This window comes from Haemaphysalis longicornis, unplaced genomic scaffold (genome assembly GCF_048455015.1).
Source record: "Haemaphysalis longicornis isolate Haplotype H1 unplaced genomic scaffold, Haemaphysalis longicornis Haplotype H1 scaffold_10, whole genome shotgun sequence".
NCBI lineage: Eukaryota > Metazoa > Arthropoda > Arachnida > Ixodida > Ixodidae > Haemaphysalis > Haemaphysalis longicornis.
Window position 1 is genome coordinate 20,818,737 of NW_027526204.1, and position 12,694 is coordinate 20,831,430.

At 48.1% G+C, this 12,694-nt stretch overlaps 1 protein-coding gene across 1 annotated transcript; it reads left to right on the plus strand.

Moving 5' to 3' along the window:
* The first annotated feature begins 400 nt into the window (after positions 1-400).
* Positions 401-10,278, plus strand: LOC144157648 (uncharacterized). The gene is made up of 4 exons (XM_077688466.1): positions 401-649; positions 1,948-2,142; positions 8,325-8,447; positions 9,882-10,278. The coding sequence occupies exons 1-4, from the start codon at positions 422-424 to the stop codon at positions 10,071-10,073; spliced, it is 738 nt and encodes a 245-aa protein (XP_077544592.1). The 5' UTR covers positions 401-421; the 3' UTR covers positions 10,074-10,278.
* The last annotated feature ends 2,416 nt before the right edge of the window (positions 10,279-12,694 follow it).

The following is a 12,694-nucleotide window of genomic DNA, read 5'->3' on the forward strand; positions in this document are numbered from 1 at the left end:
GAAATGCGCAAGCAGAGGTAACTATGACATTGATTACTGCCAAACGAGCACACATATTGGTTGTTTTGTCGTGTGCAGCACGCGTCTTGCGCCGCACGCAACGTGAAAAAGCAGACGACGCGAGAGCGCCATCCACACTAGGAGCGGTTCGTCCCACCGCCCCCAGGGGCCGACTGTGTTCGCGCTCGGGGCGAATACAGTGGGAACGAAGTGTTGTTGGCCTCGGCTACTTGGCGCTACCGTACAACCAAAAAGACGTCGTACCAGTGTTGCTCAGGAGCAACAACTCAAACAATATTTTTTTCCTCTCGAACTTTGTGTTTTTTTTTTTTTTTTACATTTAACACCATCTATATGGAGATACATTGCTAGCACTGTGGGATGTGATACCCGCCCTTAGTGTTCCTCTGCTCCTCGCCACATGCTCTGGGATTTTGAACTCATGCGGTCGTGGGGGATAGCTGACAATCGGTTCTGCAAACATTTTCGATATTTCTCAGATGGGCCTTTGTCCATTTCTTGCAGTGTGTTTCGGCCAGACATTTTCATTTTTCGAGGACATTATTCCCTCGTCAACCACGACCGCCACGGCTGTAAAATCGTTCCACCCACACTAACGAAAGCTGTTCATGGATTTCCTTTCACTCTGGTATGTGACGTGTGCATGCATCACTGGTTTTCAAATGCGCCCCCGCTGCCTTCGTTGGCCATTATCGGGTGCTTTATTTAGATGTAATTTGATCATTCGAGTGTATGTGTTCACGGTACAAAAAATCACTGGCTTTGGCCTTTAAGTATTTTCGTACGGCCACTTTCGGAAACCCAAAACGTAACCATTGCAGGCACAGAATGTTCGGAGGGTTGCGTTCCATTTTCCAAAAACGCCTGAACCGCTTTTGTAAGTCTGTAGCTTTTTTTGATCTTGCGAACCCTTTTTTTTCTGTGCAACCTTTTAGCAGAACGTTAAGGTAAATAGTAGATTTTGTTCATCACCAATAAATAGATACAGAAGAGTGCACAAGTTAGGGTACCTCTGCTAGTTTTGCAATATGAGGAGCTCAGTACACCTCTGGTGCAGTTCCTATGCTGGGTGACAAGCTTCTCTGTGCATTTGGAGGCCTGCTGTTTCTGGTCATCGGGCAAATGTTGTCTTCTGTACTAAGTGCGCTAAGAGAAATATTGGCTCAAATAGTTTGTGTCACCTTTTGCATACTGTGTGACACTCGGCGCCAGTAGACTATCACAGGAACTTTCTTGTTGCCTACCTTACATTGCGCGAATTTTTGTTCGCTCGAGCTTCAATTCTTGCCGAAGTGCCGCGTACACAGCACGCAAAATGCAAGGCCGTAATCCCGCTGGCTTGATGTTTTTACTCCGGTCGCCAAACCTGGATTGCACTTCATGCTCACAGGAGGTAGTGTGAAGTGCCGTCTAACCATAGCTGCCCAATTCAAACACCAAATGAAAGCTAATTGCCTTAATGTTTTAGTGGTGGCGAGTTCGCGTAACTCTTTTTCTCTCCAAACAAAAAAAACTAACTCGAAGCTAAGAAGTGAAGTCAGTACCTAACTGAAGAATCGGAGCCAAAATGCATCGGAACAGCCGCGCAGTGCCGTTTCTAAACCTCCACAGCGAAACGGTCCGGAGTTCTCCTGATTTAAGCCCCGCTGTATCCGCTGTTGTGGGCCGCTAGAATACGTTGTCAGTTACTGATTGGAATCATCCACACTGAAAGACCGACGAGACGAGCGGGCGGGGCGAGCCTAGCAGGGTAACGTGGCTACTCCTTGGTTTTGTTGCTCGCAGATAAAAAAAGAGGCCGCCTCACCCGTAGTTGTACCCAAGAGTAGTGCGAGGTCTTTGCATGAAGATTCGTCAGTTTAAGATACTGTTCCTTAGCTGCTATAATTTGATTTCCGACTCCCACCATGCTATCCTCCCCTCCAGGCGACGGCGCACGAGGCTGTGAAGGAACTGGCCGCAAAGGACTCCGGGAACACATCACTGGCGGTGTCGGTCACCATGGCGGGGCGGTGGAACCGACCCCTGGACTTTTGGCGGTACACGGAAAAATACTACGCCCCATTCCAGAGCTGCACTAGGCTACCCCAAGGCTCAAACCAGTTTGGAAGCATTTTTGAGGTACGCAGACATACCAAATGTGATAATGAATGCGGTGACATTTCTGTGTGCATTTTCAATGCCAAATTGTTTTTACTACCTCAAAAAGCTACCGACGGATATCCAATAGATATCTAGCTTTTAAAGAAAAAACAACTATTTTATGAAGAGTCGTTCATGAAGTTGTGTTATCTTTTGCTACAACAATGACAAGAAATATTTAAAATTAGCAATCTTGTTAGAAAGGGTGTTACGGGCGGATGTGCCTTAATGAAATCGACGATTATAAGAATCCTTTCATGACTCTTTACGGCAACGTGGCGCGTTGTTACATCGCGGCAGGACGAAATCCACGGAAGCTTACAAAGACGTCTTTGCAAGTGTTCACAATGCAACCAGAACAACTCGAGCAAAATGTGCGCGCCGACTATTGCGTTTTCGTGGTCGGTGGTGGAGCCCCTTGGGGATACTCGCCACCGCCAACTTTATGTGCTTGTCGCAACAATATTGCGCAGAATAGTTGGGAATTACACATGGATTATCATCACCATCATCATCCTACTCAGGTACTACAGGACGAAGGTCTTTCCCATTGACCTCCAACAGCTCCTCTCTTGTGCGCTTGAGTCCGCAGTTTACCCCCGAAGTTCGGTATTTCATCTCTCCATTCTGTTTTTGGTCTTCCCCTTCTATAACCTTCTCTTGGTATGCATTCTGTTACCCTCCTTATCTACCGTTGGTCGGTTGGTCTATATGGCCAGACCAAGTCCATTTCTTTTTTAACACGCAAACGATTTATGCAAGGGTCCACCAAGATCTCACGACGTCATATCCGTCACGAAAATGACGTCGCTAGAAAAAACTTCGATTGACGTGGCTGCGTCAGCACCCGAGCCACGAACTCTTTTGCCGCAACGCGTGGTACGAAACGCGCTCCCGACTGCAATTAGAACAGGCGCGGGAATAGGACGAAGAACTTGCCTTATGTCCTTACCTTCAGACGGTGCTGCCACCTAGGAGATGCGAGGCGATGTAGTGCATCATGACGCTAATGAAAGCCGGCAGTTGGCGCCCCCACGCCAGCGCCTACGTATACTGGGGACGCACAGCGTAAGCTGCGGAGAAGCCGAATTGGGGATTTCGTGCTAGTGTCACCATCCCCTGGCAACCCGTTTGGTTTCGTGGGCATGGATAGTTTGCGAGTGCGTGTGCTTTCAGTCGGATTTACACAATGCTAGTATCTAGTATCTAACGCTGATGCGTATAACGCTGCCGTACCGACGAAATATGAACAGCGATTTGCAAGTTCACATCGATGCGCAATGAACATTCAACTGCTCCTGCGAAGGCACATTTCACTTTCGTGGTTTACCGGTTCCTATGGAAAAGAGAACAACCAAATTTTTAAGTGCGAATGCACTTTATAAGCGACACCAAACCTTCCACCGCTGGCGGCGCCGTCCGTCCGCAGTCCTTCTCTCCCTAGCAACGGCGCGGAGCGGAGGGAAAGCGTCCGTAGCAACGGCTCGGTGACGTCACTTCACCACGTGACCGCGCTCGCTCCGCCTCCTCGCCGTGGCTGCGCGGGTGCGCGCCGCTCCCCGCACCGCTCCTCGCGCCGTGACGTCATGGTATGACGTCACAGCGCGCCTCCTCTCCCCAGCAGCTGCCGCGCGCCTCGCTCGGCTGCAGCTGCCGTGCGCCGCTGTCCCTCTCCCCTTGCGCTCGCCTCCTCTCTCAGCCACCTGGCTCGGCGCGCTCGGCGCGGCGTACCCCCCTATATATGCAGCGATAAACTGCCAGACCTCCGTGGGTCGGCTCGCGCGCGCTCACGGGCGAATGCCAACGGATTTTAACTTTACTCCCCCTCATAGCATCACCCCGTGCATTCGCACTTAACCATGTTCACCCTCGGGGAAATGCTTGGGAGTTTTATTTATTTCTCTTTGTCCCGCGCTTTTTTGCGCTTTTAGTCCCCATGTCTCCATAAGCATGATATCGTCAACACTAGCTGGTCCTCCGATCCAGATAGCTCATTTCGTCTTCCCGAGAGTTATTCCTGACATTATTTGTTCCATAGCCCGCTGAGCCCACCTCAGTCTGCTTTCTAGTTGTTTAGTGAGACGCAAAGTTTTAGCTCCGTATGTCATCACGGGCAGTATGCACTGGTTACAGATTTTGTTTGTGTATGACAGAGGTAGGTTACTTTTCATTATTAGGGAGTGCTGGCCGAGGGCTCCCCAGCCCACACCTTTTCTGAACCGGATTTCTCTCTTATGGTCGGGGTCAGCACTAACCATCTGTCCGAGGTAGCTGTATTCTGTTACAGCTTCTGGAGTTTCGTTTCCTAAGCTGAAGGTGACATTTATGGCAGGCTTATTCAGAATTACTTTCGATTTATTCATATTTATTTTTAGCCTCACGGCCGTGCTTTGTGATAAGTTTCCTTCCCACACTTCTGAGATTCAGCCTTAGCTTGTATCTAACCATCCTACGATCGCTGCTCCGAATCTTTCTTAGCACGTCTACGCCTTTTACGATACTCGGCTTGTCACTTAACATGAATTGTCACTTAACATGTCACTTAACATGTCACTTAACTTGTCAATTTCGTTTTTGGTTGTATTATCAGGATTCTCCCATGTCCATTTCCTATTCTTTCGTTTGTAGACGAATGTGTTCATGAACCTCAGGCTATTTCTCACTGCAAATCTCACCGCTGTATCTCCTTGACTGTTGTGATTGACTGTTCCGAGGTTTCGCAGTGACCTTTCTCCCGTTTGCTTCTTATCGACATTTGCGTTACAGTCTCCCATCACAGTTGAGCACTGCGTCGTTGCCTTCTGTATTGCTGATTCGACGTAGAATCAGAACCTCGTAGAAGCTATCTATGGCTTCATCTTAGCTGGTTGTTGGCGCATAGGCCTATACTACCTTTAACCTGCACCGCTTGTTTAGCTTGATCACAACTGCCACGTCTCTAGCTAACGCTGAAAAACTCTTTTATGGTTTCTGCTATTTCTATGTGGATTTAAAATCCCTCCTCATGTTCTTTCTTCTCTTGGGTCATCATCATCATCATCATCATCATCAGCCTATCTACGCCCACTTCAGGGCAAAGGCCTCTCCCATTAATCTCCAATTACCCCGGTCCTGTGCTAACTGCGACCACTTTATCCCCCGCAAACTTCTTGACATCATCTGCCCATCCAACTTTCTGCCGCCCCCTGCAACACTTGCCTTCCCTATGGATCCACTCTGTTACACTTAATGACCAACCGTTATCTTGCCTTCGCATTACATGCCCTGCCCACGTCCATTTCTTCTTAATTTCTACTAATATGTCCTTAACACGCGTTTGTTTCCTGACCCACTCCGCTCTCTTATTGGAATTTAATATTTCATATTCCGCTCCATTTCCCGCTGAGTCGTTCTCAATTTAGGTTGAACCCTCTTAGTGAGCCTCCAAGTTTCCGCCCCGTAGGTGAGTACCGGTAAGATGCAGCTGTCATACACTTTCTCCATGGGCAATGGTAGGCTGCCATTCATTATCTGTGAATGTCTGCCGTATGCACTCCACCCTATTCTTATCCTTCTAATTATCTCTGCCTCATGGTTGGAATCCGGGCTCACAACTTGCCCTAAGTAGATATATTCGCTTACCACTTCCACTGCCTCGCCACCTATCTCAAACCGTTGTGCTGTCCCGAGGTTATTGATCATTACTTTGGTTTTCTTCATATTAATTTTCAGGCCCACGGTTCTACTCTGTTTGTCCAGTGTGGAAAGCATGCGTTTCAATTCGTCCCCCGTGTTACTTAGCAAGACAACGTCATCAGCAAATCTGAGGTTACTGAGGTATTCTTCATTAATCCTTACTCCCAGGGTATATGCGTCGGTGGCGTAGAGGCACAGCATGCGCTTCGCGTGCAACAGGACCATGGTTCGAATCCCAGTGCCGGAAAATTCCCACAAGATTTCAAAAAATCCGCGTATTGATAGAATTACAGAATGGGGCTTGGGGTGCGGCCTGACCCCGACAACCATTGCGGGTAACGCACTCCCCACCAGAGCAGGATTGGCCACCCTGGTGTAGTAACGGCCTCAACCACCCATGAATACGCCAATTCTCTCGGGTACACTGTATCAAAGAATATGCCCGCAAGTGAGCTTCGTGAATCCTCCTCCTGTCCTAACCTCACTTGGCCCAATAATATCCCGCCTAATGCTCGAGAGCTCCTCCAGTAGTACAGCCAAGATCCCCTCGCTAGACCGAGTGCGTGTGTTGAACGTTGCCAGGGTCTGTTCCCACAGGCGGCCTGACCGGATTCTTCGCACCCTCTGCTATATCGCTGTCCTGACCACGGCCGTGGACAGGTGCTCTATAGCTGCTGGGGACTGAGGGCCGACAGTTGAGTTAGTCATGGTTGGTGGCGGCCAACTACTACACCAGGGTGGCCAGATCCTCTCTGGTGAGGGTTTGCTGTTTATGTCCATAAGAGCCTTCCTGGCATGGTGAAACCTTTCCCGTGTAGCCCGTTAGGTATCCGGGGTGACGGTTACGTCCGGAGCAGGCAGCACCTTATACCTGCATGTGCTGGGAATAGAGAGCCAGACGAAAACCAGCGAGAGAGTTTCCCGCGGACGACGTTGTAGCACGCACCTGTAGTGATAGTCAGCCAGCATTTGTCGGTTTTGCTTATTATAAACGTGGCTCTGAAGGAATAAGCTGACACTCTCGTTTACTGATGAGATCAGCTGACGTCTGCCCGTAGGAAAGGTAAGCCACTGTCATGCTCAACTGTATAGCTACGAAAAAACGGCTAGTTTGAAGCTCAGCTAGCCAAAACGGCCCCTGCAGTTGCATTAGAGCCCCTCTTCCCCTTTTTAAATTATTCTCAGCCGAAAACTTCTACTCGCGCGCTACTCCAACAATGGTGTCATGACATGGCATATTTCCTGACGTAAATTTGAGAATTCCCTCAGTTCTGTCTAAACGCGTCCGCCCTACGGGAGGCTTCTAAAACATAAGCAGGCCGGCCGGGTGGTTTACACCCCTGTTGTCTGTAAGATTACCAAAAATGCACCTAGCAAGCCGATTTAGCTGTTAAAATTTCGGAACAGCAACGCGATGATGCGAGTATAGCCTTTAAGCAGTCACCCTGTCACGAAAGTTGACTAGCTTTGTTTTACTTGCTTGTTACCCAGCATGCGTTGCCGTCGCCGCGCCGAGAAAAAGAAAACGTTTAAATCGGTGAGGCTATCGGTGATATGCGGCTCAAATTTGGTACAAAGGTGCTCTAGAACTTTACGAAAGAGCAGTAAGTAGTACCTGCATGGCGGAAGTTTTGGCGAAAATGAGGAAATTCGCGGAGCTCCGTACAAACGCACCTGCAATGACTGGAAGCTTCTAGAACATAAGCGGGCATGGTTGTTCTGAATTCTACTCCGCACCAATTACACATGGATTCTGCTCCGTACCAGCCACACCCTCCAAACGCGACATTCAGAACCATGGCCTCAGAGCATAGAAACGCTTCCTATGCGTCGCTCTTTCATGAGTTCAATATATTCGCATTTCACCTAGCTAGGGACTGTAAGCATGCTCATGGTGCAACAAATAGCTACCACAAACCACACATACATTTTCGGGAATGCAGCAGGGGTTCTTTAGTCGTCACCCACTCAATGCGGTTCTTCGCCAAACAACACCATCTGTATATTTAAAGTTATAGTAAAATATTTATCCCAATTCCCTAACATTCAGTTCAGTTTACTGTGTTGGGAGTACTTTCAAATTTATATTTGACTCAGACTTCAGGTTCTAATTCGGATACTTTTCTGCATAAAAACCACGTGTCTCAGAGTATCAATAAGGATGTGAGGATATTATCATCCCAAATTTTCCCGCTACGAGATTCGTGAGTTCCCGAAGTACTCTGATGTGTAAATACGTGCTTTTTATGCAGTTATCATAATGAATAAACAAGTCATTCGAGGCAGACGAGCTGCACATGGCTAAAGTAAGGAAAAAAGACATGACATCTGGTGCCCTATTTTACGTAGTGCTCGACCACACAATCCTTGTTACTGGGTTTTCTGCAGTAATGAATTCCTGATGAAATTTTATATGTCAGCAATACTGCTCATTTTAATATTTCGGCCAGCTCTGGTTAACCAGTAACCCACAATTTCGTAAACAGGTCTGCCTTGGAGACAAGTACAAAACGCCACATGTGCACGGGGAATACAAGGACGAGTACCGATACAGCTTCAACGACGGCCTTTCGTTCACTTACGACTCATCAGTCTCTCTGAAACGGAAGGTAGGAGGAGGATTTCAGTTGCCTTCACTAATGCGTCCCGAACTAGGAAGCGCTAGTACCTCATGAACACTGTTATACGAAATGAGAGCAAGGTTGATATTAATGAGCCAGTAACGTAGCAAGAATTATTTTTTTGTAAAGAGTGGGAGGGGGGGGGGGGGCTAGCTATTATACCCGCCAGTAAAAAATGAAAACAAAGACACCCTGCGCAGCAACAAAAGTTTATTCATTTTTTCCCTTTCCGAGGGTGTTCTGATACGGAAACGCCCCACCCCCAGGCTACGGCCTTGTACTGTCCGGCGCCAAGCCCAAATCACTCGCCTGAACGTACGAAATATTTTGCCATGACCTCATGTAGACACAAAAATATCTCTTATGGCCGCAAAATGCTTGAATTGATTTTCATTTGAAGCTTAAATAACTGCTCAACGAGAGGAGACACATGAACACAGAGGCCGTAACGGCTGCGTGAGTTGAGCACCGGCATTCGTGGTGGGTGTGTGCTCGAAGGGATACTCGGCGGCCGCTGTCAGATGTCTTCGTGCTAATGATCTCCACGTGTGCGGGTGGTACACGTACATAGAATTTTATGGCCTGATCTTGATCCAATACAACCTCCTTGGTCCAATACCGTGGCTTGCGACAGAGACAGCTGTCATATTTACTGTATTAAGGCACAAAGCAGTGGCAGTTCTGCCGACTTTTCAATAGAGGGCTTCTATGAGTTCTTAATGCGTGGCATTCTAGGCCGAGTACCCCCACAGTCAGGACCGTGTAACGCCCTGCATTTCCACGAAAATGCAGGTATCGCGGAAGTTCCACCTCTAAATGCAATAATGGTGTGAATAAAGATAACTGGTCGCACGAAATTTTGGAAATCTACAGGATAAGAAACATATGAAATAAGAAACATAAGAAACCGCATAACGCCCTGAATTTCCGCAATAATGCAGATTTCGTAAAAGTTACACCTATGTCGTTTTATTACCGTTAAGGAGATAATCGCTAGAAAAAAATTTCTAAACACTAAAACAATAAGGAAAATATAAAAAAAAATGGCGGAAAATGGCGAGCTGTGCAAATTTACACAATAATGCGAATTTCGCAAAAGTTTCAAATGTAATCGTTATAACAGCGTAAATGGAGATTAGTGGCGGAAGAAAACTATCAAAAACTAGAAAATAAGAAAAATATTAGTAATTAAGGAAAATGGCAAACCTTATAACCCTCTGAATATCCATAATAATGTAGATTTCGCGAATTTCCCACTTCGCGTTGTTATAATAGCGTAAATGGAGATAACTGTTCGGACCGGATTGAGAAAAACCCCAAATGTGGCTGAGAAAAACTGACACTCCGACAGATGACATCAGAATGCTACGCATTCGTTGATAATTCTCTGAAGTTCTGCAGAATTTTTTTTTCGTATTCCAGCTCTGCGGCTTCAAGAGTAACATGACCAAGGTCTCCTACGGAGTTGCCGTGTTTGACATGCAGTACGAAGACTGGACCAGCTATTGCTACGTCGATACATTTGCCCGACTTCGCACCCTTAAAAGAGTGACCGAATATTTTGTCAGCGGGTTCCAGCTTACGACCGACCTCACGGACTGTTGGCTGCTATAAGTGCTTGTGAAAAATTATAAGGGTGGCCTTGACGGTTTTTTTGTTCGTGCTTCCATAACAGTAATAAGTAAAGCCACCTTTGTGCGTGCGTATGTGCGGGTTTTTCTATACAGATTTTTCTGGGCTGGTTGTTTTACTCAATTGGACGTGTGTATGAGGTTAGAATAATTGTGTTTCGCAAGTCCACCGCCATAGTAGGCTTTTGTAAAAATGTGAAGGATATTTGGTGGCGAATAAAGGTGTTGATATACAGTAGAACCCCGCTCTGACGTTCGCCAGTGCTACGTTTACCCGGCTGCTACGTTTTTTTTGTCGATTCCCGGTGCAGCTCACATACAGTCCCATGCACTAAAATCCTCACTGTTACGTCGCGGCTCAGAATACGTTTCCGGATCATTCGCCGCAATCTGACACTGCGAAGCCGCCCGGGCAACTTGCGGGGACTGCCATTTTGACGTTGGACCAGCCTTGGCCAAGCTTGGCTACGGAGCTGACAGCAGCAAGCCGCACGCGTGTGCGATTTGTCTCCGCTAGATGGCCCTATGTTACTCTATGCTAGCACTCTAGCACCATCATTACTGCGCTTACAACGGAAGTACGGTCCCTAAAAATAGCAAATCTTTCTAGGGACCAAAACGGAAGTTTCACTTCGGAATGCCGGAACTGCGCGTGTGCCATAAAGCGCCATCGCAAGTATAGCACGCGCTCTCGTCGTCATCGTGCTCTTCAAGCTTTGACAACACTATTGAAATGGACCTCTCCCTGTATGTAAATACCGTGACGTCAGGAAGCGCACGTGCGTGACTGGTGGCGCCTGCTGGCGGCCGCAAAATGCGGCGGCGGTTGGCAGAACGCGCCGGCGCCGACGGCACAGTCTGGCCAGGCCTCTCAAGCTTGGACGTTCCCTGTCTTCCCTATAGGCGGCGTAAAAATCGACGCCCCACGTGACCAACCTAAAGCGCTGTTTTCGACCATCAAGCCCACCAGACGGCGCAGGCAAAATGTTACTTTTGGTATAGAATACAAAACATTCTCCGTGACTCAAAGAGCCCACACAGTTCGCTTACAATGTGTTATTTAAAAATACTATTAACAAGTTCCGCATCAAACATCCGTTGAGCAAAAATGTACGCAACTTTTTACGAACAGCCGACTGGTGCACCACCTCGTTTCTGAATTCGCAACCACAAAGCCTCCAATTCAAATTGAAACCGCTGCAACGGCCGACCGTTTCAATGTGCGCGGAGCACCGGTTTCGTGACTGTTATTGCTGTTATGTGCTTTTGCGTCCATCAGTTGTTGAGAGGACTGGCAAAACACGGGAATTGAGTGCTTGTGGAATGACAAATGTGGGAAATTCCGCATCGGAAGGCAGCTGTCGAGGCCAGAATATTCGATTCTTCCAACAGAAGGTGAGTGTTATGCACTCCGCTAGAAAGACGGTGCAAAGGAAACCGTTGTCGCCGTCAATACTTCATTTGTGCCCTTCGTTCGAAATCTTAGCGCAAGTGAACGAGTTGTTATGGCAAAAAAAAAAAAAATGTTGTCACGAAAGCGACGTACAATTGCAGCGATCGAAATGAAATGATGTCCTGGCCTCTGTAAACTTGCGGATGTCAATAAACGATTTGTTCTCACTTGCTGCTCACTGTGGTCTGTGCCAGTCGAGGCCATCTGGTCACCTGGCGTAACATCACTTCACTAGCGCAGCGCAAGTAAACACGCGACCAGCGTGCCAGCCAGCAGGAGCAGCCACGGCCGGACTCAACGCCCCTTTCGCGCGCGGGAGGAGGAGAGTCGAGTCCGGCCGTGGAGCAGCGAGCCGGCGGCCGCCGTGCGAGGGCAGCCATGTTATTAAGGAGCTCAAGCGGCCTGTGCAAAAATCATCCGCCATGTTTACAAAGCCGTGTTTACAGCGCCATCAAGCGGGCGTACTGGGTAGTTCACGACGCCGCCACTACGCTTTTTCTGGCACTACAGGCAAAGCTAGACCTTTGCTTCTCTAAAATCCTCCCTGTTCTGTGGTCTGGCCGCGCGACGCCCGAAAGGAACGACGTGCCGTTGCCGGCTGTCTACATTGCAGGTGCGGGGTCTACCTATCCTAGCTGCGGCCGTCGCACCTCCATGTAGCTTTCTGCACCTTCAGTCTGCGGAACACCTTCGTATACCGTACGGTCAACCGACGAGGGATGCTTTCGGTTCATCAGTGCGCGACAGAACAGCCTAAAGGAGTCATTATGAACGTTGGTGCTGTTGCGACGCATTCCAAGAATGTTTTTTAAGATTCTTTGTGTTTGGACACATACCAAGGAAAGCTCATTCATTGTTGTTTTCGAGGTCCGCTTAACCCATTCGGTACCAGCGTGACCATATGGTCACGCATATCCCCGCGGCGCGTTTCACTTTATGCAGGTGTAAAAAACCGCGCCAAAATTACGGCGTAATTCTTTTTTTTAGGTTAGGGTACCCCTTACAGACACCAGGTGGCGGAAGTTGTCCATGTTTAGTTGGTAGCTGCTTAAAACAGGCGCCAAACAGTGGTTCTGCGTTTTGGCGTGTCGACATGCAACGCTCCCGAGGGTAAGCGGATTTTTTTGTAATATTCTTTCTTGCAATAGCCT

What these genes read in the sequence shown, in the direction of transcription:
- LOC144157648 (XM_077688466.1), top strand. Translation starts at nt 422, where the DNA reads ATGCTCTGGGATTTTGAACTCATGCGGTCGTGGGGGATAGCTGACAAT. An exon ending in ATGGATTTCCTTTCACTCTG is followed by an intron (nt 650 to 1,947) that starts GTATGTGACGTG and finishes CCTCCCCTCCAG; the next exon opens with GCGACGGCGCACGAGGCTGT. An exon ending in AGTTTGGAAGCATTTTTGAG is followed by an intron (nt 2,143 to 8,324) that starts GTACGCAGACAT and finishes TTTCGTAAACAG; the next exon opens with GTCTGCCTTGGAGACAAGTA.